Raw genomic sequence first — 27,925 nt, forward strand, 5'->3', positions numbered from 1 at the left:
ATGTGTAATAAATGAAGACATAACCATTAAAAAAATAATGTTTTCTATTTATTCAACAATTATGGAATACAATTCAGATGGTCTGTATTAGTAGCAACTATACACATTAGAGTATACATTAGCTTGCATTTTCACTCATTTAAATTAAAAAGAATAATAGCTAATTTGTTACAATATGTATATTATAGTCGTTTATCAGGTCTATGGTACAAGCATTCCATATACAAACATTAAAAAACAAGAAAATATATATTTTTTTATAGTAACAACATGTAAAAAATAAAAATCGTATCAAACGATTTAATCTGTTAGAAGAATGTTTCTAGAATGTATTGTTTTCTGTATATCAACAAAGTTGATTTAAATTTATCATAAAAATATTAGACACATACATACATACTTAAATTAACAATTGCACAAAATTTATACTAGAAAATAGTCTAAATATTTTTATCCAAGTAAAAGGTGTGCACATATGTAAAAAATAGTGATTCTACTGGAAGAGTAAATGTTACATTGCCAACATATGGTATCCAAAAATTCATTACAAAAAGAAAATATGAACTGAAAAATAATTACAAGGGATTGGAATATCTCTGCAGGTGCTAATTTTTTATGTATACATGTATCAAGTTGAAATCCTATTTATGACTTTATACAATAAGTTTTGTATGCATTAGTCATTTGCTCTAAGAAAATGAATGTTAAAACAGTATGTGGACCTAGACGAGCATAATAGGGCAAGAAACCTTTCCACAATGAAAATACTCCCTCATTTCGACAAACTTTCAGTATAACATCTATTGTACCTTTAAATTCAGGTTTACCATCCACAATTTTCATATTCTGTATTCTGCAAAGAATCCAATATGCGAAGATGTGATATTGTTTTAATAATTGTAGTTTCAGCTCACATTCATACTTTCATATTTACCTTGTTTTAGCAATATCAACTGGCATAGAAGCAGCAGTTGTTACTAGACCAGAAATCATCGAGCTCACAAAGTGTAATACAATATTCTCTTTAAAATAGCCTACTCAAATAAATGGAAAAATATTATTGCAACCCATTGCTACTTTTTGATATTCTCATTAATCATGATACAAACCAGAATCAAGTAAAACCTCTTTAGCCTGAGAATATGATCCCAACTGAGCTGCATTTACAACCATAGCTCTCCCCATTGTTGGAACAGTACCCCTCCATAATGCTAAAATACCTTCCTCTCTGACTATACGAGTCAGAGCATTAAATACATTTTTATAATTGCGTCTTTCAGCTAAAAATATAAAATTGATCAAAATGAAAAATACCCTATTAGAAGAAGAAGAAGAAGAAGAAGAAGAAGAAGAAGAAGAAGAAATTACGAACATACCAATAGGTAATCTGCCATCTGCGGTCATTCTAATCAAAGCAACTTCTGCAGGAGTACCTACAAATGCTCCTACACAACCAGCAATACTACCTATCAATGCCTTTACTGTAAAACCTGAGTAACCTTCCTTTCTGAATGTAGTGGACATTAAACAATGAGAGATCATATGTACAATCATTAGCTTTAATATCAATGGTCTGGCAATCTAGCTTAATTATTAACTAAGATATACTCACGAGGCAATTTCATATAGCCACGCGTTTACACCAAGTCTTGTAGTTGTATAAGTACCTTGGCGTAATAAACCAGCAGATAAACCTGAATAAAAAGCTAGGAGACCTTCTTTTTTAACTATAGAAGATATTATACTCATTGTGGATACTTTAGTACCACTTAACTGCATTCTATTTTTTATCAAATCTAATGGTTGGACAAAACATGTTGCAGCCATTCTAAAATAGAACAGTAAATGGAATACAAAAATTCTGATTGTATAAACTAAAACTGCGCATTTTGAATGCAAATCATCATAATAAAAATAACTTGATACAAGGATGAGTTATAAATGTACTACACGGTAGCAAAACATTATTTTTAGCATTCAAAATTTGGAAACTAACATTTTTACATAACTTTTATTTTTGTATTATATTATGTATTATATTACTTAACTATTATGAAGAATTAATGTTGATAATTTACAATCAAATTATACTAAAAGTAAATGTGTAATGGAATAATCTATTAAAAAATGTACTTAAAATTTGTAAGTTATATGCTACATAATTGACATAAAATAACAATAGGAAAACAAACCCTGCAGTTCCACCAAAAAGGAACTTTATCGAATTTGGCACAGTCTTTTGATTGCTCATTTCGGCAGTATGTATTATAAGACACTTGAACAATCAACGAAACAATAATGAGTCTTTAAGTAGGTCCTCAAGTGATTTATTTTTTTGGAGAACAAGGTACTCAAAAAAAGATAAAATGAAAAACCGCAGCACGTTGCGATGTCGACTAGTCACGAGGCTTAAAATGATCTGAATGAAAGATTATCAAGTTAAATTTCATCCTTCAACATCGATACATGAAATTACAAATTTCTGTACGTTCAGCGACATCTTGTAGTGTCTAACTACTGACCATACCGCAGCTGATAAAGAGAAATAGTTTTAAAAATAACCAAATATCAATGACAAAGAAACAGATAACGGGATTGGTAAACCAATGATAATGATATGGTTCCTTAGCCTTCATTAATGAAGATTTTTTAATAAAAAATTTCAGTACTATTCAAATGAAAATTTAATTTATGCGCATGCGCAAGTGTGCGCGAGCGCGCCCGTGGCATGTACACAAATATATTCATATGTTGCATATGTTATAAATTCTAAAAACGTGTAAAATATTAACTGCGTAACGATGTGTTTAACAAGAATTGGTATTATATGATTTTGCTTAATAATTGTATTATAAATATTATACATAGTAGAAGCATGCAACTGACCTTTGTCGAATAGTTCTTCTCATGGAAAACCCGTCGTGATGTATTCTTGTTGCCCCGTGATTCCATACAAAATTTGGACTGGAAACCTATTTCTTGATCTATTAAGAAGAAAACACATATTCATTAGGTTTGGCGTTAGTCAAACCGATAGAAAAATGGAATTTTCCAGAAAAAATTGTTTAAATATATTATAGTCACGTCAAGGTCATAGTCCTAACGGACGCGCAAAATTTATCTCTATATATCTTTTAATTTTCATCTCGATGATTTAAAAAACTTACCACAATCAGTTCCTATGAGTTCGACGCACACACTTTTCACACAATATCGCGTCACGGAATATTAATTACCACTTTTTTTTACAAATTTAGCGCAAGCAATAAAGAGACCGCGCGCCGTTCAAGACCGTTCCACAAATGAAAATGATCAGGTCATGTGACCACTGCGCATGACAATTGAAAAAATATTATTCGTAAAAAAGCGGCAAATACAAAATCCACGAAAAAAGAAACAATACAATAATTACGGCAATAAAAAATGCACTGAAATCATACTTATATTATATTATATTTATTTACATTATTTATTAATATCGTCGTTAATTATTTTTCGGCAGCGTACAGAGCCCTATTGTTTAGATATTTTGTCGCCAGAGGTGGTGCTACCTTTTTAACTTACGTAGTTCACTACTACAGTCAATCGCCAAAGTATGTATAGTCTTCATTAGTGGTGACTATGGAGTGCTGGCGTGAAGAAGGATGCTGCGGCTCTGCAGAAAATTCCAAAAAATTGGTGGAAAAAGGCTTTTATTATCAACCAAGTAAGATTCAAACACTTCTATAACGTTGTTTGCGTACCTGACGAATAGTTTTTTGAAAAATCAACTGATATATCGATCAAAAAATACGATATATCAGGATCACAAATCCGCGCGCAATTTTGACGTTCATTACATGGCGTGTGCAACGGTTTTTCTGTTTTAAGGAAAGCTTATTTGAATTATTTGTGCTGTATGAGCACTGTTATTCATCGAAATAGTTGATTCAAGTGTAATTATAACGCGACGTTTACAACGACATGGTGTATTAGTATTATTATGCCGCAAATTTTATAAATTCATAGTGAGTGTAAAATTAACGCAATACGAAATTGAATAACGTTCAATATGGCTTCCATTTTATTTGGACAAATCGCTTAAGACTTCCTATAAATCGATCATGAAAATCTACATATATTTACATAAATGTCCTCGATCTAGTTTACAAATTCCACTAAACTACTCGTACGCGCAAAATTTCGCATTTAAACCAGGGTAGGTTAGAAAGAACGCACGATCTTTTGTTTCAATGATTATCTTTATTTGTCAGTTTTTATAATGAGACGAATGAACGAAGGATGCCAATTATACGATGCACACTGTACAATAAGCAGTTAAGAATATTTACAAACGTTTGAAATATTTCAGAAATGTAGACTGGTTTTGCACTTATCGATTGTGTCCGCTATTCATTATTATTTTCCTGTGTTATTAAAAAGTATAATGCGCACATTAATGTAACGTGATATTCCTTTGAAATTATCGACGAAAACTTGTTATTTTTTACAATAGGCACAAGATAGAAACTGAAACGATAGCCGTAAAAGCATTGTTTAAGAGTTCTGCATGTTTAAGCAACTAGTATTCGTTAACAAAGATACTTTCAGGATCTCATTAGTCTCAGACCGTGTAACTAGAAGTATATTCTATCCTTTTAGAATTGTAGCTTTCTCTGTTCGTATTTATACAATTGTATATGAATATTTCTCAGCCGACGTGATCGATACAATCCATACGAGAACTGGGTACTCGACGCCATTCAGAACATTTACTCTTTATTACGGTTACAATAAATGAAATGTTCGTTAGTATTCCAATATACAAGTACATATGCGCAATTCGAAAAGAATACGGATACGAATCGTTAAATTCGGCGAGATGGCCGCGTTATCCCTGGGGAGGTGGTGTTGACGGTACGCTCTCGCTCGCAGTGTTTTGAAACTCGATACTGTCCCGAAACGAAAACGTTTGGTCGCCGGTTACACAGACATCGCGCTGCGTTCCCTTAATTCTCGGTATTTTCAAGAGCAGTGAGAAAAATAAATCTTCCTTTTAAGGCCGTTGCTTCGAAGTTCTTCAACTAGTACGTATGTATGTATGTATGTAAGATTAAAAGTTTTGTGATAAAAAATTTAATTGAGTTCAGCTAAGGTATCTCGAAACTCGGTATCCTCGATTGCACCTCGACGTTGATTAACTTATCAACTAAGTTCATACGGGGAAAATTAGATATGTACATACCGTATATGTACATACATGCATCGATGATTTACACATTGTCACATCTAACGTGAGCAACAATTTTCTTTTTACCATTCTTCTTCCTGCTTTGCTTTTTTTTTGTTAAAATTTCTGTACTCGACACAGTGACGAATTAATGTTCGGGGAATCTCCTTGCAACGTTTCTCCAGCGTACTCGAGTACGTGTTAAAATTTAATTGTATTGTATTTTGTGCTTATAGACATTCTCTGCGTATTCGTATCGAAATGACAAATGTTTCCATTATAATTGTTCGAAGAGTGTAAAAAGTAGTAGAATATGTGAAATAGATTAGACAACGTTACAATATATGTATGTATGTATTTATGTATATATGTATTTATGTATGTATGTAAGTATGCATGTATTTATGTATATATGTAAGTATGTATGTATGTATGTATGTATGTATGTTTTAGCTTGAACGATAAAGGTGAGGAGCATAGAAACAGTATAACAAAATATATGAAATATTTATAAAACAGCTGCTTCCATTGGCATTTGTGAAAACATGCGATCGTGATCACAAGTATTACTTCGTTCTCCGTGTTCTACGATGACGTCTACTTAATTGATTATTGGTCTCCGTTTAAATAATAATATTCGTTCAATATCATGATCGTTAAGTGGTCACTAATATCGCGCGATGTCTCGCGTTCTTCAAATGAGCTGTTTTTACGCATGATCCTCGCCACGGGATGGGACTTTCACAAATATCCGATGGAAGATGAACAAATACAATTGTCGTGCATGGCCAAAGCCGTGCCTTATCACATATTTCCGATAGCGACGTATGTATACTATTTACATGAAATCCGTTCAAGAATTACTTACAGTGGGATATACACTCGCGCGGTTACATCGTACTATCATACATTAATTTCGAATTGATCGGTCAATCTCCCTATACATACGACAGTATTGTATTATCTACCTTGAAATCAACGGTTTTGAATGCAACAAGTACACGTTCGAAGAAAACTTTACGGCTACTTTACAGTAACTATTACATATGTATTTTAATTTGGACGTCGGTGGATGCATCGAAATCTCGTGTGCATATTATTGCTACGCTAAAGTTGAAAGTTCCCTTCCTTCGGTACCATTTTTTTAAAGTCTTCCCGTTTCAGAGAGGACTGTGATATGAAACGTTTCACGTTTTTTCCCCCCCTCCGCCCCCATCTTCTTGCCATCCCCTTCTCATCTGTTCGTCCGTTAACCCCCGAGAACGGTGCGAATCTTCTCGAACGCATTTCGCTGATCCGCGTACAGCAAATTCGCCGCAAAAGAAGACGATTAAGTATACACCGGTTTGGATAACACGTCGCGATATAACTCGAACGGAATCGTCTCGCTAACTAGATTTAATTAATCACAGCAACACGTACATACATGGAATGATACAAGCGAAGTTCTTCCGAAGAAAAATAGGTTCCCAATGCGTATTTACATCGATATTCGAATTCCAAGTATTTATTCACATCGGAACGGGTCGGTGATAAAAAACGGGTTCCATATAAAAACGACCGTAACGTCGATCGTCGGTTAGGTAAAATCAGTTAGTCGTGAAAAAAGTCGCGCGAACAGCTTGTCGCGTTCTAAATTCGAATTCTTGATTGTACACGTGCCTGAGTATAGAGATTATTCGGATCAGACAGCAAGGTATCGAATGTATAAGTTCGAACGTATCGAAGGAGCAAAGGCATTCTCGTTTTTTTTCATCGAAATCATTACAGTTTGTACGAACGTTTCGTAAAATAAGGGATTAGTATTATACGAGGAGAGAGTCTCTGTCGCGGCGACTCGCGCATCGCGATTAAACAATGTTAACGAGGGAGTAATTTTGACCACGCCCTCGCCTGCGACCATCGAACGAATGAGAATATGGCTGCCACTGTTTCGTAGAAAATTGGTAGACCTTAGAGATTCCACGACGTCGAACTACGTATTAGTACACGCCTGATAAAACGCGTCGGTTAGCTGATTTCGCGTCTCGTTGCTGCTTCAATGGCCGTTCGCTGTGCATGTATCTCGCGTTTCTATTTCGGTGTCCGTGCGGTAAAGCCACGCGTGCCCCTCGCTTCGCGATCCTCTGATATGTTTGCCGAATGTGTTCATTTGTCGAACGGATCGAACTTTAACGATCGCGATTCCGGTAGACCGCGTACGGTATTCATCCCTTGATAGAAGGACACGTTCTCGGCGTCGCCGGCGCTAAATCTGTGCGATTTGTTCTCCGGATCCCACGTGGAATTCGTTCGTCTATATGAACGGGGAGGAATGTGTCGAGTTCCGTGACCGTTGCCGAAAACGTAATTTTCGTTTCCTGCAATAGATCCTCGTGTACCCATGCGCTTATATACCTATGCATATATGTACCTTATCGCGCGACACGATCGGAACCGTAACTTTCTGACCGTTCACCGAGAATTTGCCTCGCAACGCTTACCTTGCGACGGTGTCGGCGAATGTGGCGGTGTGCCAGCAACAGGCGATAGGGGTTCGTACGGTGGCGGCGGCGGCGAGGACGGCGAGGGTGTAGGCGAGGGTGGCGGCCTCGAAAGAACGTCTGGATCGAGCTCGAGAATCCTCAGAACTCGTTGGGGATTCGTCCTCACCCAGGATTCGAAGAGTTCTGCAGGCCAGTCGGCGGTTTGCGTTGATCCGTCGCTCATCCACGTAACGGAGGGGTTCCAACACACGGCATCCGGCGGATGGGACGAGCTTCTCGCTAAAACTCCGCTCCCGCGAGCCGCGGGCATCGGCAAGTTGGGATTGCTCTGCGGCGAGTACGCTAGATTTTGTAGGGCTTGGATCGCGTTCTTCACCTGCTCGCATCGAATCGATTATACTTAACCGTGTAAACACCAATGAATAGACGTCGTCTCGTACGTCTCGCGCGAACGTACCTCGGAACTTAAAGTAACCACATCCTGATGCAAAGTGGAAACCTGCGAATCGAGTCTCTCCACCGACCCTCTGATATGTTCTTCCATCGATTCTTGGGCGATCACCTGAGCCGCTCTGCTTCTCGCCAGGACACCTCTGCCTGGTCTCCTTCCGTCGCGATACTCTTCTCTGTTTCGTAGGATATATAATGGAAATACTCAAGGTATTCCGCGGTAGGAAGAAATACGGTTTACGTACCTAAACTTGGCGTGCCGTGGACTCGAAGATGTATGTAAGGGTGATTTGTTCGGCGGTGATAAGGGCGAAGTTTCCCCTTCGTCGGGTACGTTCTCATCGTCCTCGCTGATCGATGGTAGGGTCAGAGAGGGTCCGTTCATATCCGATTCTTGCTACAAAAGTTTTGAACGGGAAAGGGTGCCAGAACAATTTCGCCCTCTCATTCCACCTGTCTTCTGTCGCGACAAGGAAGTAACTTACCTCAGCCTCGTATCCCTCCCGTATGTTGTACGTAAGGTCGTGCTGTATGTCGTGCGCAAATTCGTGCTGATACTCCGGGTACAGACGCAAAACTTCGACCAAGCCCTGCATGTGTATGCATTTTAGATCGCAATAAGTTAGCGCTTTCACGTCGCAGCTCGATTTGACCACAACGTCCGCGGAACCGGAACCACCTGTTCCACCCCCGTTACTACCGTGATGCAGATGCACGTTTATGTCGCAACCCACCAAGTCACCTTTTCCTTCAAAGGGAATTAAATGCCGTTTAGAATCGGAACTCCGAGTCTATTGGTTTCAGAATGAAGGGGACCGACCAGGCTCGGCTACCGTACCTAAAATCGCAACGACCATGTCGTTCTGCACGACTTCCATGGAGCCGTTGCACAAATAATAAATATAAGAGAGCGCGTCCCCTTTGTGGACCAGATATTCGCCGGGAGCGCAGAAGTTATTCCTAATACGCAGGGAGAGCAGTTTCAGACAGCCCTGCGAGGCGGTCTCGAATATCGGTAAATTCAAAATCTCGCGATGCAAATGCATCGAAACGTCTCCTCTGAGTTCCTCAGGGAATTGTTCGAGGGTCTAAAAGGATTAACATACGTTTCGTCTCATTACACCGCGCATTAAATCTGGCATACAACGACGATTACGTGTTATACGCCGGGCTCAGCGTTGTCGTAACGCGTCGCATAATTATTCCATTATAGATAGTATACCCAGTCACAGTATATACCTCGTGTACATCGATACCATGGTTCAGGGACCACATGGTCTGGAAATAGTCTTGCATTCGCTGTTTCAGTTCTTCGGGGATCTGATGCAATATGAAAAAATCCTTGAGATCCCGCAATTTTGTCTGATACAGCGATCTCCTAGAGTAAATTCTTTGAATGATCGCCGTCACGTTACCGAACACCACAGCATGCATCAGAGCTGTAGCATACACGATATGTACAGTGTGGAAATATTCCCTATTGTAAATTGATGACAAACTTTATTCCGTATTAATCGACACCGTATTACGACGTTCATTAACGCGACGAGCACGCGACGTACACGCGAATTCTTAGCGCGTAGGCAGGCAAGCTTATTGTTAGGTCGGGTACGACTGAGTATCCAATAATTTATGGATAATCCTAGCGGATTAACGCGCCCTATACCGATCGATGATGATTTAGTACTAACCGCCAACAAGCATCGCGCAAATGGAGAATAACTTTTCGGAGAACGTGTTCGCCGACACGTTGCCAAATCCCACCGACGTTAAGCTGCTACAAGTGAAATATAATGCTGTGATGTAACTTTCCGCGTGAGTTACATTTTGCACGGAAATCTTTAGCCTCTCAGCGAGCGTGTGAATCCAACCTGAAAAATTCATTCGATTAGAATTCTTCGCGTTCGCGCCGGTCGACGTTGTTCCATCGAAGGGAATCGAAAAAATTCAATTGATCCCGGCGCGGTGTAACACGCTTTAAAATATGATGCGAATGTCGGTCACAAGTGTGCCGACGTCGATAAAATCTATTCGATCGCGTTCAAGAGGGATGCACGAACGTGTGCACTCTTAAGGTGGATAGCAGATTGAATCTCTGCGGAGCTTGCCAACGGATGTCTGAGGGAAAAGCTGCAGACTTTTATAGGTAGATGCTTAGACGTTCGGCGATCGGTAATCAGGTTCGTATTTGTTACGGGGCTCGTTTCTCCGTGACATTAATTCCACCGGGCAGATTAACGGGTAACACGAGTATCGCGAGTACTATCGGGCGTTCGATAAAAACGGGGTACGATTTCCCTCCGTCGTAAAAGAGAAAAGTTTTTCTTGGCATAACAGACTTCCGCGGATATACGATACATATGTACGATATATACATACGTATCTATATACAGGTGTAGCTGTAACTTACTGGCGTGCAGCGGAGCGGTTTCCACGCGCGATTCGAGCCCCTCCGAAGACAAGTTCTTCGAAATAATACTCCCGAGACCAATCTGTATATCTAAGCATGTACATATTACATATAGATAGGTGCTCCGGAACACGTGGCAAATCCCAGAACGACTAGGTAACCCCGTCGCGTGGAACGTTCGCCTGTCCGTGGACAGTGACCGCCAGTTATTTTCAACTGGGCGACCCTCAAGTTCAAGGCGCGACCTATGGAGTCGGATTTTAGTAAAATTCGTCGAACTTACCGAGATCCCAGTCACTGTCGTTTTTCAGTCTTTCTTTTTCCGCGATTACGAACCAAACGCAGGCCATCCAATGTGCCAACAGGATAAAAAGGAGCATTAACATTGTCAAAATTACGGCGCTATATTGCGAATATCTATCCATCTTTTGAAGCAACCGCGCAAGCCTTAGCAATCTTGTTAACTTTACTAAATGTATGTTACCATGTCCCGATTCCTATGATAAAAATCTGCTGTTAATATCGTGATCTCCCGTGGTGTACGCTGGTATCGGTCCGCCCGGCAAATAACGCGAATCATTCGGAGGTTGCACGCGGGCGACGAGAATTTCCGCGTCAAATATCTCGAATATCCGATTCAACGGGCCCGTAGGTTAATTACGAATTCTGAAGCATCACGAACTTCGGACGACCGGATAATTGTATCATTCACCGTCGAGATACGTTGCTCCGTATTGAAAGTGAGATCGCGTACTAGTAGAAACGCGACGCAAAGAATCGGCAGGTCGTTTAACGTAATAATACATCGTCCTACGGTAAACGAACTCTATTCACGACTCGTCTCTTGGTGTCGTGCAGACACGGCATTCCGTGCACACGTCTTTTCTTTGATTCCGCGACGACGGCGACGTCGGGATTTTTTTCGTCCACGGAAGAGACCGTATCTAATCGTGGTAAAAATTCGATAAAGCAACTAGGCGGAAACTCGAGACTCGCGACCGGACAATCGATTCGATTAGCTGTTTCTAATTGGAAAGTTTTATCGGATTCGAGATTCGATCGAGTAACGCGAACACGCGGCTATAGTCTCGCGTCTTGCAACGTATCGAACGCTCGCCGACCAAACTCCCAGCGGTTATCTATTACATTATGTACATATAATGGTATAACAAGTGAAAACTCACCTCGCCACTGTACACGTCCGAGGCGTAAAGGAAATCAAAGGGTAAAGCTGCGACTAGATCGACGATAAACCAACCCTTCACATAGTTGACCGCTATACTTTTACTGTTGCTGACCACTTCTCCCTTCCTGCTTACGTACGTCGTACGAAAGTTCAGAACGATATCTGTGGAAAGGTAGAAACACGTTGCTACGTTCCCCTGTTTTTGTCCGGCGACGTTCCCGTTCCGGTTTCCCGATAATTGCCGCGTTAAACGATAATTCCAATGTTAAATGAAAATCGACGCGCGCCGTAATAGCTGAGTCAACGAGCAAATAGAAACGTTCTAACTGAAAACACTCGACTCGGTCGTGGATCAAAGGGGCAAAGCAACTCTACGGTTATACCTGCTACTTGCCCTTCCGAGTTTCGCAACACAGGGAAATGCATCGCGTTCAGAAACTTCATCTTCGTGCGAGGACGAACTGCTTTTAATCCCGTTTGCGAGTCGGATTTCCGCCGCAAAATTCCTGCCCGCGTCCCGTCGAGTTCGCGCACGCAACGGACAGCCCGTCTAGTTTCGCGATGGAAGTTATTGCGACGAGTGCTAGGATGCCGAGCGGAAACAAGTTTAGCGACAAGATTGGAACGACGGCATCTTTTCGCGCGCGCCGTCCTTTTCTTCCGCGTTCTTTTCACCCTTCCGTCTCGCGCGCGAATCAAATTCCACGATTTACGTTCTCAAAAAGACAGGGTCTCGTCGAACACCTTTGAAGAGTTCTTCCTCGGAAGATCGTTATTCGATATTCAACGCGAATTAGTTAACCGAAGTAGTTGCGGAGCGAGTCTATCGGAGGTGATTCGAGGAGTTCGGTTCCGGTTTCATTCGTATTACTAATTTGAAACGGTATCGATACGTTCGGCGCTGCAGCACCGTCGTGTTCTTTGTCGTCTGTTTCCACGCCGAGAAATAAAGAAATGTATCGACGATGAAGCGAGAACTGGGTTGTGTTCGCGTCCAGGGGAAACCTCTTCCGCAGTGCTTCGATGACAACGGGGTGGAGAGGAGGTTGGGATCGGAATTGGGGGAGAGTCGTTGCTTTCGGACTTAACGAGCTCCTCGAATCACCGATTGGATAAAAAGAGCACCCTTCTCGATCTGTCTCAGCTGAATTATTCTAAAAGCGTACCGATCGATACGCTCCGAATTCTAGATTTCATTATTTTAGGCCTCTCCGGAAACCCCGCGGTTCGAACGGTCATTCGCACGACGCGAAGTGCTCCGCATCTTGCGTAACAGAACCTTGAAATCCAGTCGGAGATAGAATACCCACCGATTATGAAGAGGGCCTCGACGACGACATCGCTGACCATCGTAGGCCTATCGGTGTTAATGAAACTAGCGTTAAACGGGACCACTATGGCCACGTAAAAGGTCGCGAGTAGTATCAGCCAATCCCAGCAAGACTTGAACCCGCAGTAGTGACTCAAGATGAATTGAGATTTTTTAATGACCGTCGTTTTGTATTCCGGCAGCGGTGCGTCGGTAGGGTTCAGGAGATTCTAGAATGATACGGAGTGTTCGAGGAAAGCGGACGAAAAGTTCTGAACGACGCCGTTACTCGTGGGAACGAATCACTTACACTGTTCAACTTATGTTTGTGCTTATTGTCCTGCTTATAATGGCCCGACAGTTGATAGAGTATGGCGCGACTCCTTCTCCGGCCGTAATTAGCCGGCGGTGCCTCTGGATCGAGACCGCCATTTGCATCTGAAATGCAATTGTACCATTGCCGTAGACTTCGCACCGAACCAACGGACTTTTCGTTAATATATTCTATATACATCGTTGCTCGGAAATGAACAATTAAACGCAAGCATCATCGCCTGATGGATGCTCGTTCACGTAGTCGAATATACGTTTTCCATCTTGCGCACAGAACGAAAACTACATGCCAGTAGGTGTACGGGTATATACGGAGGTTGCATATATATCGTTGATCCGAGCGAAATATTCACGTAGCTTTTCTATCTCGATCTCATGTGAAACTAACACGTGCAACGCGACTGCAATGTGTAAATTCTACAAGAAAAGCAAACTATTCGTGACTGTTGGCTGGCTCGATTTCTTGCTCTTTGGTGTTTCGCTTTGAAGAATAGTGTGTGTTGCATTACGTGTCACGTGCAGCGTGTTTGCGTGAACGCGGTGTAAAAAGCACGAAACGTTTCGGTACGCCGGGAAGAAGAGTATGTACAATAGTTTGGGAACGTTTAATCCATACCCGATCTACGGGTCCGTGATCTCGGACATTTTGGAATGCAATTCATCAGTCGCGTCGATCGAAATGCATTCCAGAGAAAATCGTTTCGTCGGTTCGTGTTCAGCGGCGAAGCATGGCTAGGACTCACCACTATCGAGCAACTCACTCTCACTCGACTGATGGTTCTTCCTGTCGGTGTTATCTTTGTGCGAGGCCAGAAACAGTACGACGTCGCCCTTTTCGTTTTTGATCGGGACAATGTCGACCAAGCAATCGAATGTAGTTCCTGGGGATTAAAGTCAGGTTCAGGCGAAATCTCGTTACCGTTCGCGTATGGAACGTATAAAAATGAACGGTACGGAGCGGAAAGTAAAATAGCGGCTATCAGGGGCGCAGCTGTTACGGGGATTTTTCCCGGGGAGAGAGGAATTCCGAGCTCAAAGTGTGCCATTTTAAACGATAAATCATGGATTCTACAGTTATGGCATCGTAAGTGGAAAAATTCATTTCAGCGACAAAACGAGCTACCTCGGAGAAACATATTTTTAAAAGCTACGCTCCGGCAACAGCATCGGGAACGGTTAAAGTTGCTACACGTGAACATGAATTAAAGATCAATACGTTCTACTGTTCGTAATTGCCTGCCTCCGGCTCGCAGTGACGGATCGAAGGTACGAGCTCCGCTCTGCACGTACAGGCGAATCTTTTGAACGGAATGAACTCGGGAACCCGGGAAACTTCCGGGTGCACCATACTTTTCCTAGCCCGAATAGACCCGCGAGACGAATCGCGACATCCGGATCTCCTCGGGTCCCAGACCGCAAAAGTCCTAGTCGCGCGATACTTACCGTTCTTCTTGTAAAACACGACGTCGGTCTTCAGCTCCGTCTTGCTCTCGAGGCTCTTCTCGATCATCGCCCTTTTTTCTTCCTTCGTTTCCGGGCCATAAAGGAATTTGCAAGCGCAACCTTTCTGCATGATCTGCGCTCGCGCGAATCCTGTCAGCTCGCAGAATCCGTCGGAGCAATAAACGATCGGGTAGAGAGCCGGAACCTGCGCATTTCCCAGCACAAAGTTGCTGTCTGCGACAGAAAGAAATAAATCAAGAAAGGGAGGAACGCTTGATTACAGGGGAAAAACGCTTGAAATGCGACTGTTGCCCGTAAATAGATGTAGATACCGCTATTTCTCCCCCCGAAATCTCCTGTGTCGTTTTCGCATGCCGCGGTCGGAGGCTTTACAAAGTGATTGCGCGTTGGTACGGTTACCTTTCAATTATTTCGTGTCACGGTGATTTCGACACACGAGGATTGAATCGAACCGACGCAACGGCTGCGTCCAAAGAGCAATCAGAAGAGAAGCGCCGGGCTGCGATTAAACTTTTAACTCCATGGAACCTGTCCGCTCGGTTCGATTTGGTTCCGCTCGGTTTTCGTCGTTACAAAGAGACTTTGTATGAACTTGGGTCGGCGCGAGGCTGAATTTCGCGTCGCACTGCCAGAAGGGAACGAACGGTCGATTAAAACGCTGTGTCCGACGCCTCGCAGGCAGGCACCCTACGTTTCTTTTAAATGAGAGTCGTGTCGGGTAAACAAGATTTTGATGATTACATGCGTGACACGCGTGATGCAAGGAACCGTTGCATGACTGCACCTTGCGCTGTACAGTTCATTGGTTGACAGCTTTGTCAACGTCTCTGACGTCACGCGTAATCTCTTTCAGGGTAACGTCGGCACTATTTTTAATTCAACGCTTACCCCTGAAACACTTTCATCTTCTCGCTCAGCCGCCTTGCGCAATCTCGGCTCCCTACGCTTCCTGTTCTTCGAAAGAAGGCTGCATCGTTCCCGTCACACACACACACACACGTGCGGCTACACGTGTGCGCGTGTCAAAGAGATTTCGTTAAACATTAGTTCCCGCGAGTCACAGCAATTTCCACGACACCCGGAGAGCACCGATTTCGTCTAAACGCGCTCCTTTCTCCTGCTTTTCCTGGAAATAAGTGCGCGACGGAAGTTCCCTTTTCGGTGGCTGAGCATATCCAAACAATGCCGCGTAACTTTTTTGTGTCACGGTGACTAGCGACGGCGAGGTCACCCTTTATGCGCCGCGGAAAATAATAAGTTCGGCGACGAAAGGTTTCAAGATAAAAATACAATATAATTAAAGCTGAACCGCGTGAACATTGTTCGACGCGTTTTAAATGCCAAGCCGAGCCGAGTTCGCGCGGCCCCGCTATTGGAAAACTTGCTGGTAATTTCAATCCAAATCGAATTGATTGAGTTTCAGTGGCGGATTGCAGAGTTAGCGCAGGAAGAATTCAGAGAGATTACAATTAGTCGTTTATTAGAAAATCTCGGTTACGGTCGGATAAAGCGCGGTTGTCGGCCATGGACACGCGATACTTTCAGTTTAATTGAATTTTATTTCGTGACACACAGGATTTTAACGTAACGCGGCGTTCCCTCTTCGATTAAAGTGACCGTTCCGAACAATCGCTCCCCTTTGTTGTCGTTGCGCGTACTTACGTACCTTTCCGAATATTCGATTAACGCGCGAATCATCGTTCGATTATCCCACCGATTGTGCTATGTACGCGTGCACGGAGCCAGTGGCATGTTTAAACCCGTGGTCACGACAACGAGAGCGTTTACGATCACCGCATCAGCCGCTAAAAGCGGTGTAAACGCTAGTTTCGGCGGAGTCCCTGAGCAAAGACTAATGGAGCCGATTGTGCCGTATATCGAATCCCGCGTACGCGTCGAACGCGCACCGACGCCGGAAAATTTGCTTAACCGGAAAACCGCGGTACCGGTTCTTTCAAGAACTTTTCATTCGAGAAGTTAACTGGGCGACGGGAACCCTGAAACTTTGTCGGATATAAAGCGTAAATGCTTAAACAATCGCCGCTGGTAGTCTTGTGAATTTATAGGCGGAAACGGCTAATAAAATGTGCACGCGAAACAGCGTAAATAATTAAACGGGACCGGTAAAGATGGCTGTAGCTCGCGAAAAGCGCATCTCACGCTAATACGACCGGCTTTAGCTACGCACGGCGGAAAATTTTCACGAGAGCGTATAAAGGGGATGAAAGATAGTCTCGTCGCATATTTGACCGGAAGCGTGTTTCATTATTCCTTTAGTCGCGAGCGCAGCAGCTTTTTATCGGCGCGGATTGTATCGAAGCTCGAAGATACGAATTCTGTGCGGTCGTAGTATCGACGGGAATATCGTAATTTTAGAATTTTAAATAATTTCGCGACCAACTCCGTACCTGCGATTTCCTTCTGCGTCTGGCTTTCCCGGAAACCTGTAAAACCGATCTCGAAGTAATTCGATAAAATTTAACCGTAAGCTAGTCGCGAGCAATTATCGGATATTTTCGGAGTTGCAACCGTGCCCGAAGAGGGCAGGCGCGTTTCCACGTTTTCAGGTGGTTAATTGAAAAACGATATCCCACGTCATACGTTCCTAGTCATATTTCTCGGTGACCACAAAATAATTAAGTGGATATAACGGTTGTGTTGATGCAGCTATTGTGGTTAACGCGGCCGAATTTACGTCCTGCTAGAGGCGTTCGATAATTATATACCGTAGATACGATCCGTATGCGCCGCGCGTCCGTGTAAAGTCCGCGCGATCCCATATTTTCATTACCGTCTGGCCCGCGTTGAACGCAAACAAATTCAATTTTATTGCCGCGTTCGTTTAGCCGAGTTTTGCTCGTATTACGGGGCAATGTATATTTCGGAATGTCGTCGTTATCGCGACAGCTACGACCCTCGGAGTACGTATCCGCATCGGGCAGAGACGGACGCGGATTTATTTCACGTCGCCGCGACGAGACGCGCGAAGAGGGATTAAGAAAACGTGATGCTCGAAAATTTTCAAACGTGTTGAACGCGGCATGGAACGTGCGGTAACGAAAACCACGGGTTTGTATTTAAACAGCGCTGATATTGCTGCGGTCATTACGGGTTTAAAGTTGGTATTATCCGTACATGTCGACCTTGCGCTTTTCATCACGTACCGCGGGCTTCGGGGAAAGTCTTTGCAAATAAAGAGCGGGTTCGTGCTCGGCACTTTTTCGCGGGTCTCATTCTTAATCGTCCGGTCGCGCGTAAATTTCCTCCTAAAAGCAGCCTTTCCCCGTTACCAGGCCGGGCGCTGGCCGATCGTTCGGCGAATGAAAGCGAGCGACGGAATCCCCGTGGGACGTTGATTGGGGGAAATACACCGGGTTAGTTCAATCGTGCTTGAAATTACCACGAAAATCGGGCGAGGAAGAAAAAGTCCGGTAACAAGTTCCGTCTTCCTGGATTTCTTCGACTAAACTTTCGACTTTAAAGAATACGCTTCAGATTTTCTTTTTTTTATCTATTGTTACCGTATACACTTTGAGACTTCCCTTTCAACGGATTAATTACATTTCGACCTTGTAACTCCTTTGTGCCGCGCACTGTCGTCGACGTAATATTCTTGAAAGGATTGCACGCGCCGGTGGAGGTTGACCTCCATTGCGAGCGGAGTCGCAGGTTCTTTTAACGCTTCGCGACCGAAAATATTCCTCGTTCCGCGAAGAAACTTTCATTCTGGTCGAGCACTTAACAGGAATGTCCGCGTTACGTTTCTCTTTCTTCCGGGGACACTACGCCGCCGTGTAACGCGTACTCGGACGTCAGCGATTCCGTAATAGGCGCGTTAAGCCTTCTAATAGTCGTTACGAGCCGCCGCCGAAAGTTCCGGAGCAAATTTTTATAAGAGCGTTTCCGCGCCAGATGGAAACGACGTATCGTATTTAGAGCCATCGTTCTTCGGCTCAATTTAAAGTGGAAGGCCGAGAGACTCGTTACCACCGGAACTTTATCGCTCAAGATTGAGATTGGCGGCGATTATAACTTAGCAATTTCCACTAGGGTCGCGGTGTACCGTTTCTCCTAATCAGATTTCTACGAAATTTCGAGCACGTGGAGCCTGATGGCAAATGGAACACGGGTCATCTTCCCCATTCTATGCTTCAAAATTGCTTCATTTCCTAAAAGACTGTGGAAGCACGCGGAATCGTCTCCGTTGCCCGAAGACACAAAATCCTGATCGTTGCTGAAATGGCACAAAGAACGCGGGACGCCTCTTACCGAATCGTTTTCGATGCTTGTTTCGTACCAGCCTCTTCCTCGAATGAATACTTACCGAATAGAAACGGAAACGAATTTACCTCGAAGTTTAGCAAAGCGACTTGCCCGTATGTCCGGCACATCGCTTTCGGGCATTATATTTTCCCTGTTATCTAACCGGGGAAACGAGGTACATCGAAGCCGAGAAAATTGGAATTTTGTTTGAAAGGAAGTTCGTGATAAAAGTAGACTTCTCCGGCCCCGTTCGAGTTCACTATTTTGTCTTTCATCCGACAAGTTAGGCCTCTTTCGCTTCAGAATGCCCGCCGTGAACGGGAATATGAGGGGATTAAGCCTGGATCTACTAAGCCCGCTGCTGAAGAAGAACCCATACCGAGTCTCCTCTCGGACATACGTGTACACACGTGCAATCATCCGATTCGTCGCATTGAAAAATCACAATTTCATCGGTTATTCTTATCAGCCTCGATTTTCTTTCCTCGAGCAATCCCCTTTAATCGGCGGAATTAAACGTTTTGCGATTGCCGCTCGGTAGTTTCATTTCCCATGCATTACGGCGACTGCGGCGAACGACAAACGATTTGTTCCCGTCGCCAGCAGGGTTACGTACCTCGCGTATATTTTCATTATACAGGGAAGAATAGGGGAATCGAGTTTGCTACTTGAAATCGATAAACTCACGTATCTTCGTCGGAAAGAAACTACGTCATTATCTTTTGTTGCGTCGTCGATCGTCGCGATAAGATAAGTGTTGAACAATCGTTGCGTTCGGTTCTGACGATCAATACTCGAATCCTCGACAGTCCGTATGCATTTTTCACGGTGTACCGCGATAAGCAAATTCGAATGTTTACCGTCGGAATAGTTAAGCACGACCGGAATTAAGCCGATTAATGATTCAATGTTACTAAGCGGATGAAAATTTCCAGTATGCGGCGTAACTTTCGCGTTGAACATGTTAGTGGACGGAATGAAATCCGTGTGCTCGATATAATTACGGTGGCCCGTACTTTCCCGCCATCAAAGTTCTCCCGTTTCACGCTTTTACGCCGTCCGGGCGATCCTCGACCGGCTGAAGTGGATTTTTCGGAGTTCCATTCGTTCCGATGCACCGTGTGGCAATCGGTATTAACCTCCAACGTGACGGGAATATCGCGCAATTAGCGTAGGAGAAAATTGAACGAACGGCGCACTGTTTTCTCACGTGTCTGGTATAATGCAGCGCGGAATAATCTGGCGTGCGCGTTTTATAGCGGGAAATCTAGGCTCCGCTTTGTTTTCATAGGCAGGTGCGTTGCGATCGGCCCGCGAAAATTTATCTGAATTCTGTGTCGCGTATCCGTCGGAACTTTCGAGCCGACCTCCGAACGAAGTTCGAATACCAACAATTTTTGCGTCGCGAAACGAATTCCGAATCGACGGCGGAATTACGGAAGAAAAAGGAGGAACACGTTGACGACATTTCGCGTGTACTCGTCCGCCGAGAGTCACGGTGTTCTAGCTTCTCGTTTTCTCCCGGGCAACTTGTAAAATTGAAAATGGCGGCGGACTCGCGTAAAAGAGGCAGCAGAGCAATTAAACTTATCAACGCCTGTGCCGTATTGTCGGGTTTCTTGCCGCACGTTACGCGGTCGAAACAAAAGCCGGGTCGGTACGGTTCCCGTTTCGACGTTTATTTGCGGCGAACGTTTCTATTAGTGGAAGTTTTGAGGTCGTGGCGGTGTGTGATACGCGGCTTTGAATTCGTCGGTGAGTGCATCGGGGTTGTATCGCCGTTAAATATACGCGTAAACGTAGTGACAGGTATAGCGATTCGGCGTACACGAACCGGCAGATCTCTGGCGTTCGACTGGAACTTTCAAACTGTCGGGGATATCGAGTTCTGCTTTACTTCCAATTTCTTCGTATTTTAGTTGGTTCGGATCGGTTCGCGTCCCGTCTTGCAGACGACGCGCACGCCATTCTGCCGTGATGTATAATACATTCTCCAGGCAGAGGCGCGAAGAAATATTTAACAGCTATACGCGCGGCGCATCGTGCGCGTTTCGATTTCTCGGCTGACGTTTGCTTGATCGTTACTACTCGAGAGAGCGGCAGATTCCACCGGCGTCTCTCGAGTCGGCGGAGTTTGAACATTCGTTCCTTCGATGCTCCGCGGGGAATTCCCAAAAATGTTTTCCGAGCGACCCTTGTTTTTCTTCGCGTTTTTGTGTCTGAACGCGACTGTCCCGAGGGCAGACGCAAATAAATCGAGCGTTCCACGGTAGAAGCATTTTTTTTCAAAATCTCTGTCCTTTTTGCACTCCACTCTCTTTTACTCTCTCTCTCTCTCTGTCGCGCGCTATCATAAATTCTTCTGTTATAGGCCGCACTGATTATCATCAATTTCTCGTTGCCCGGCAGAACAGAAGCGAATAAACGGTAAAAGATAACCGAGAAGTATAAATGGGTTATTCGGCGTGGGCAAAGAAATTTCTTGAACCCTCCCGTTTTCTTCTTACTTACCACTTAACGTTCACAGTTACTCCCTCGGTCTCCCAGAACCATTTTACTTCGCGAAGCAAAGTTCTTTCCCGCTGAAAGTTGCGCAATACCTCACGCAAGATCTTGAAATACGATTCTAAATTGAACCGGCGCGGATTTCAAGACGCTCAAAGTTCTAATTGTTAAGGGAAATAACTGCGCAAGCCACGTGAAACGCGGCCCCGCTATCTCGGAGCGTGCATCGCATTCCGCGTTACATTCCCGGCGACGGGGGGAAATGCCCTAAATCTCGGATTATCGTGTTTAATAGACAAACGAACAGGCAAATTAATCGCGCGCCGCGACTGGACGCGACACATCGACATTTACCCGCGACACGGACGACCGTGCGAGTTCGGTCTGTCTTTGTACAGGCTTATTCATCATTCTAGATAATATTCCGTGAACGTTATCTATTCTATCCGCGGTCGTCCGATAGAATCACGCGCGCGATTCCCGCCGGGAACATCGGAAGCGTTATACGAACACATCCGGCCGTGATGCTGAAGGAGAATAATTAAAGAAGAGTGCGCCGATCGATCATTAAGAAGAAATTAATGATCCTCAATTAAGGTCATGAAACAAGAGATGCTTGTCCCGGGTGTTTCATTCGTGTGTTCCATACAACGTCCGCGCCTCCGTCGTGATTCCATTGTTTCCCCGAAATATACACACGCTCGCCGAACAGACGAACGAGAAGCGAAAATGCGACCGGCGCAGAATTCGAATATCGATCGAAAGAATTTAGACAGTTGGTCGTTTTTCAAGGGATGAAATATAAACCAACCGATTAACGGAGCTCGATGTACGCTATTTAATAATTCATCGGAGAATCGAAATGCATATGGATATACGGATACCTATTCCTGAACAGATATCACGCTCGAGCGCGGCAGGGACGGTCTGCAAATATGTATGCAGTTCGAATAAGGTCGATTTTCGCGGCGTCGATGTTAGATTAATAATTCCACGCTCCGTCTGGGGTCGACGGACTCGATGATAAAACTAGGGGGCATATTACACGGAATTCATGCGCCACGAGCTGGCTGGAGGGTTGCCGCTGCGTATCCCTTCGGCTTTCCCTATTCAAACGCGTCGTCACGACGAAGTTTCGCGTGCGGATAACAAAGGTGCTCGCATTCGACCGCCGCGTCGTGTCTTTTTTTTTCCTCTCTTCTTTTTCCTTTGTTTTCCCCCTATCAAAATTCATACCGTCGAATCGTTACGCTCCCGAATAAATAACGGGAAAGCCGGTCCGCGATGCAAACAGAGACACGCGGTCGCGCTATACAAATATAACCGACCGGCTAAAATCCATCTCCGGTGTTGTGCGCTCTCGAATCGATAAAAAAACCGCAGATAGTCGCATGAAACTCGGCTGAAACGAATATTCCAATTGGCCCTCCATGAGTCTTGGTCAGCAAAGACAAACGAGTGTTTGAACAGTCGTCAACCATCCTTTAGCCCAGTTGGCGACGCGCCAAACACGCCTCGGAGAAAGAAAGAGAGTGCCAAAAATACCCTCGGATAGGTGCTTCGAGTATCGTTAACGAGCAATTATTTCCCTTTTCTGCCACGGAAATGCTCGGTGCGTTCGCGACGAGAAGGTCGCGAACCCGCAGCCCCGTTTCTCCGCGTCTTTTCTCTTTCACCGGCGCGGTGTATAGCGATACACGCCGGCTGGGAAAATTCAGTCCAGCCCGCGAGAGTAGATTATGCGAGAGTTCGAGTAAATCCGTAGTTCCCTCGTTACGTAAAATCGTGACGCGCATTGTTGTACCGCCAAGAAACATCGGCCGAACTCTTTATCGTACCGCGACGCGAACGTTCCACCCTCTCGATTATTTTATGCGAAACGGGGAAAAACGTAACGGTTATCGTTCTCGGGGAGCGACGGAGTTTGAAGAGAGAACGCTCCGTAGTAATTGATGGAACGCCAAGATCGAGAGTAATAGCATAATTTCAGGATCGTCGCTTCCTCTCCGAGCGACGAGACGTCGCACTATAACGACAAGATCGTCTCGCGAGTGCGGTAAACAAGCAAGTGCTCGATCACCACTCCAAGTTACTTGAACTGATGCAAACAGGATTCTGCATTCGATCAGGCTAATCGAGTTTGACGGTGTACTCGGATAACGCGGGGGATTAGTCGGAGGAAATTGTACGAAACGTTTCGGATAATTGCTGGGAAATTTCCTTGGTCCACCGGCGAACCGAAAGCAACGCGTGCCAGCGAAACGAAACTAATTTCGATTACAGCCCACGGTTTAGGGCGAAGCCTCCTCGGTTTAATCGCCTTAACGTCCGAATGGACCAAGTGTTCCTTCAAAATTAATTCCTCGCGGGACGATAAGACGACGCGTTACGCAAGTGTCCCGGATACTCGGAACGTCTCTTCCGCGGCGCGAGTCGGCTGTCGGGCTGCATATTATAAATGAACCGGTCCAAAGTAAATACTTCCTACTTAAACTTCGCGATTAAATCGAAATCTACCTCCACCGCCGGAGATTATGGTCAGGCCGGCAGGAATGCAATTTTGTCAGCGTCTCGGAGGAGGGGAAAAAGTACGATTCCATTACTTTCCAAGGACGTAACGTTCCTGTAATTATTTTACGACGTCGACGGCGAAGACGACTACGACGGAGACGACGACTATCTGTAGCCCCTTTCCCGTAATTAGTTTTCCTTGGGTTTTTGGTCTGGAGTTTGTATTGGTATCGGTGGACTCTTAACTTCCTATCCGTCTGTTTAAGTCTCGCCCGAGACCGGCTCGTTTGAAAGTACCCGAGAAGACGAGGTCGAACGCGATGGCTGACCGAAAAAAATTGCTCGGTGTCGTTGATCAAATAGGTGGACGAGGGTTGAATTGAATAGACGCGGAGAGCTTCTCGGTTCGTTAAACGCTCACGTTTTCCACGAATGCCTACGTTTGTATGCGATCGCCCACTGGCCGCATTTTCCCGTCCCGCGTCTCGTTTTTATCGCGAATCAGAAGAGGAGAGGGATTTCGACGATACGTTTGCGACTGTTCAGATTACGGTCTTTCTTCTTAGAGAGCCGTTTGGCTCCGGGTATACGGATCCCCGGCAGCAAGGGAAAGCTCCAAGATAACTAAGTTGCCGGTCCCTAAGGAAGACACGAAGATTGCCGGCATTGTTGCTAACGAAACGGCGATCTCTTTCGAACGTTCTTTTCAATGTTTCGCGGAACGCCGTCAAAGAACGCGAAGCCAATCTCCGACGAAACTCGGGATCCTCGGGCCGCGGTATTCAACTAGTTTCCACGTTCGGCACCGAAGCAATTCGGTTTCGCGCGCTGTTAACACAGCTAGCCACAATATCGGTACACGAATTAACGCGACAACATGGACGGTCGCTGGGCGCGTATCGAGAGATGCTCGGTATTAATTTGCAGCTTGATCGAGCGACTGGTAAATAGCGACACGCGTGACGCGTGTGACGCACCGAATCGTGTTAGGCGTCGTGTCACGGAAGTGGCACCGCGAAGCCAAACATATCTACGAGGGGTTACACGCTCCCGCAACTCGACGCGCGGAGACGTCGAGTGCGAGACTCTCCCTTCATCCCTTGAAATTCTGAAAATCTTCCTCCGAGTAATAGAATCGTTTCGACACTCTCGACGGATAGATTGATCTCGAAGGCGGGCAGACGCGGAGAAATAATCGATCGCGAATCCTGTTCCCCCCACCCGTGAACTCTGGGATTTACCCTAGCCTTTTTATATTGATAAATCGTCTGGCTCTCGGCTGACGACGCGCAAACGAGGGTCGCCGTCGAATGTAGGGATCGAGGCTAATCGAAGGACTCGAACGTTATACGGGATTCGTTCTTTTGCACCTCCGGAAAGTTTACGGGAATAGGTTGACCGGTTCTGCGGCGTGACCGGAATTTTATCGGCGATATTTTGTTTTATTTATGCCCGCGGCGAATCCACAGACTCGGAAAGTTTATTCTCGATTAGCTCTCTCTCTCTCTCTCTCCGCGCTTTTGAACCCTCGACGAGAATTAACCGTTTACACTCGGACGAACGGTCGAAGCGGCGAATTAATCGGCTATTAAACGCCGTTTCCCCGACCCCCCATTTTCAATCTAAGAAATTAATTAAATGCTTTTCGCAGTCGATAATACTTACGGGTTCCATCGAAGCGGGTCGCGATCGTATCTAAGAACGTATTTTGTGGGGCGAGGAGGCCCTTCCTGACCGGCATTGGGGCCGCCCCGCCGCGCTGTCAGGCGCTGCAATCTGGAAAAATCGACCAAAATATCCTATCAATTTCGCTGTTAGGTTTTAAGGCAATTTTCGCGTTACGCGTTCCGCGCAGATTTCAAGCACAAGTACGTTCCGAACGAAGAGCTATAAAGCCTCCGCGAAGCGCGGCTTTATAAACCTGCAAATTTATGCATCGAGAAAAAGGCTAAGTATCCGATAGGTAGGTCAGTGGTCCGATGAAAATAAAGGATTGCGTGCAGCACAGCGGTAGCGGTGATAGATGATTACCGACTAAGCAACACCGAACGCCACTATTTTTAGCTGTAACCGGCGTTTTTATTTAACAGGCTCGTAAAATAATCGGGAACTCCGAGCGTATCGTTCCGCGTAATTCTTCGGGCAGGCAGGGGAACGCGTTTATGGTAACACGAGTCCGTTCGGCAGCCTCCGACTCGGCGATATTCATAGCTTTTCATTATTGGACAGTTCTATTGTTATTCGCGTTGTTCAATCGTATTCTTGATTCCTGGAATTAATCCAACCGAAGTTACAGTTTTCTTTCATTCAAGGTATTCTCGGACAGCCCGGGCTATTCTACGTTATAATTGAATGTCCTTCTCCGACGTAACCCTCCGCATCGTTTTTCGATTGCGATGTCTTCGGGAACGTCGCGTCGCGCGTTATAATATCATTAACCGTTCGTCTCGCGAACTCCATTCACGGATTAATGGGAAAAGCTGGGCTATTTTCGACGTAAAGGAATAGTGCTGCATAACAGCGAAACGTGTTTTTATATTAACAAATTATTTATACCCGTGCAAAAATACTACGGCAACCTGAAAAAGGAAAATCCCCGAGCGAATGAAATATTAAAACGGACCGAACGTATTGAACAGAGGGGGATGGAATTAAATATTCGACTCGGTTATCCCGCTTTGCGCCCTATCCGTTTGTAAAACATTCATTTCACGTATAACTAAATCGAATTACGGGTTCATTTATAACCGCTGCTGAAGCCTACAACGAAATTGAGGCGTTCGTTCCTCGGTTTCCAAACACGAGGGTCGTTCGTACGTGCACTTTACCATCTCGTACACGTAAGACGAATCTGCACCGCTGTGTAGGGATTCGAGCAATGTAACAGGTGTGAAGAGGGGATACCATACAAGATACAATATATATTTCCAGCTTATCCTTCGCGGAACCGTTTGCCAAGTGATATCATTCTTGTGCACTCGCGCCAGAAAAATGAATTACGCTATAGACTCTTTCTTTCCACCTCTGTCCTCCTAAGTACACGTTTCCGTCATCGTTAAATCGTCGCTCGCCGAACGGACAGTGTCGCGAAACTTCCCTTATCGGCGTGCATCGCGGCGGCGAGCGCGGTGTCGCGAAGCAAACCGTTGCCGTTTCGTTCCTTTTTTTTCCGGAGCGGCAACTATTTAGGGATTCCGATGGAAAGCGCGTTGACCGTGATAAGATGCATGCTGGATGTCGCGCATTACTCGGTGACGGGGCATGTGGGTCGTTCAGGCGGTGATTTCATTCAGGCGCATGGATTTTTGCAGTTTGTCAACGGGGATCCCGACGAAGCGGTTAATACGATCGGCGGAGGAAGGTTTACAGACCTTCTCGAGAAAAAAGTAGCGGCTCAGTGGCTGAGCATGCTAGCCGTCGTCGGGAACATTACTCCTAGTTCGGTATCCTTTGGTTTCGATGTTGCACTGAATTTCGCACTGAACACGAGCCGAGCAAATGCGAATCGCGCGTTCGTTCGCGGTTCCGATAGATGCGAGGCGCTTATCGCGACACTTGCGAGAGGGAAACGGGAGACACGCGGAACGCTCGCTGGTACTCGCGTAACTGACCGAGCCGAGGGGAGAGATTCTCTCTATCCTGATGGCCCGGGCTCCTGGCTGACTTGCGCTCCGCGCACCAAGGCGCAACATGTGGTAAAGCGTTGAAGGTATACTCCAACACAGCGAGCCGTGCCTGTACGTGCAACCCTGTACGTGGGTGTACACTGATAAGTACACGAGCGCGAAACTGGTGTAAC

At 45.0% G+C, this 27,925-nt stretch overlaps 3 protein-coding genes across 7 annotated transcripts in view; all 3 read right to left on the reverse strand.

Annotated features, from left to right (window-relative positions):
- Positions 1–3,308, reverse strand: part of LOC116426899 (uncharacterized) — a 117,241-nt gene extending 113,933 nt beyond the window's left edge. For both annotated transcript variants that reach the window (XM_076365785.1, XM_076365773.1), the window contains exons 1-2: positions 3,168–3,308; positions 2,887–2,984 (exon numbers count right to left, since the gene is read on the reverse strand). The gene's annotated coding sequence lies outside the window, so the exon portion shown is untranslated. The remainder of the gene's footprint in view (positions 1–2,886; positions 2,985–3,167) is intronic.
- On the reverse strand, positions 319–2,529 carry LOC116426900 (mitochondrial 2-oxoglutarate/malate carrier protein). Its single transcript, XM_031976536.2, has 6 exons — positions 2,193–2,529; positions 1,613–1,828; positions 1,377–1,507; positions 1,110–1,280; positions 935–1,034; positions 319–853 (listed from the first exon to the last, which is right to left on the reverse strand). Exons 1-6 carry the CDS (start codon positions 2,249–2,251, stop codon positions 646–648), a joined length of 885 nt encoding a protein of 294 aa, XP_031832396.1. The 5' UTR covers positions 2,252–2,529; the 3' UTR covers positions 319–645.
- Positions 3,309–4,222: 914 nt separating the features above from the next.
- Elk (Eag-like K[+] channel) lies at positions 4,223–27,740 on the reverse strand. 4 transcript variants are annotated; one of them, XM_031976519.2, is made up of 16 exons: positions 27,498–27,740; positions 25,792–25,902; positions 14,827–15,060; positions 14,151–14,264; positions 13,361–13,488; positions 13,052–13,280; positions 11,740–11,903; positions 10,839–11,052; positions 9,837–10,016; positions 9,385–9,584; positions 8,984–9,233; positions 8,631–8,893; positions 8,391–8,542; positions 8,153–8,321; positions 7,693–8,071; positions 4,223–7,569 (listed from the first exon to the last, which is right to left on the reverse strand). In XM_031976519.2, exons 2-16 carry the CDS (start codon positions 25,865–25,867, stop codon positions 7,358–7,360), a joined length of 2,964 nt encoding a protein of 987 aa, XP_031832379.2. In that variant the 5' UTR covers positions 25,868–25,902; positions 27,498–27,740; the 3' UTR covers positions 4,223–7,357. The 4 variants fall into 4 exon arrangements, with proteins under 4 accessions (XP_031832379.2, XP_031832378.2, XP_031832377.2 ...); XM_031976518.2 differs by having other exon boundaries at positions 14,145–14,264; XM_031976517.2 differs by having other exon boundaries at positions 14,127–14,264.
- Between the last annotated feature and the right edge of the window lie 185 nt (positions 27,741–27,925).

This window comes from Nomia melanderi, chromosome 1 (assembly GCF_051020985.1).
Source record: "Nomia melanderi isolate GNS246 chromosome 1, iyNomMela1, whole genome shotgun sequence".
In the NCBI taxonomy this organism is placed as follows: Eukaryota; Metazoa; Arthropoda; class Insecta; order Hymenoptera; family Halictidae; genus Nomia; species Nomia melanderi.

Coding starts and splice junctions, on each gene's coding strand:
- LOC116426900 (XM_031976536.2), bottom strand. CDS start 2,251: ATGAGCAATCAAAAGACTGTGCCAAATTCGATAAAGTTCCTTTTTGGT. Junction 1,281..1,376: donor AGATGGCAGATTACCTATTG/GTATGTTCGTAA, acceptor TTATATTTTTAG/CTGAAAGACGCAATTATAAA. Junction 1,035..1,109: donor AGAGGTTTTACTTGATTCTG/GTTTGTATCATG, acceptor TTATTTGAGTAG/GCTATTTTAAAGAGAATATT.
- Elk (XM_031976517.2), bottom strand. CDS start 25,867: ATGCCGGTCAGGAAGGGCCTCCTCGCCCCACAAAATACGTTCTTAGAT. Junction 15,061..25,791: donor GACCCGCTTCGATGGAACCC/GTAAGTATTATC, acceptor TTTCTGTCGCAG/ACAGCAACTTTGTGCTGGGA. Junction 7,570..7,692: donor TTCGCCGACACCGTCGCAAG/GTAAGCGTTGCG, acceptor GATCTATTGCAG/GAAACGAAAATTACGTTTTC.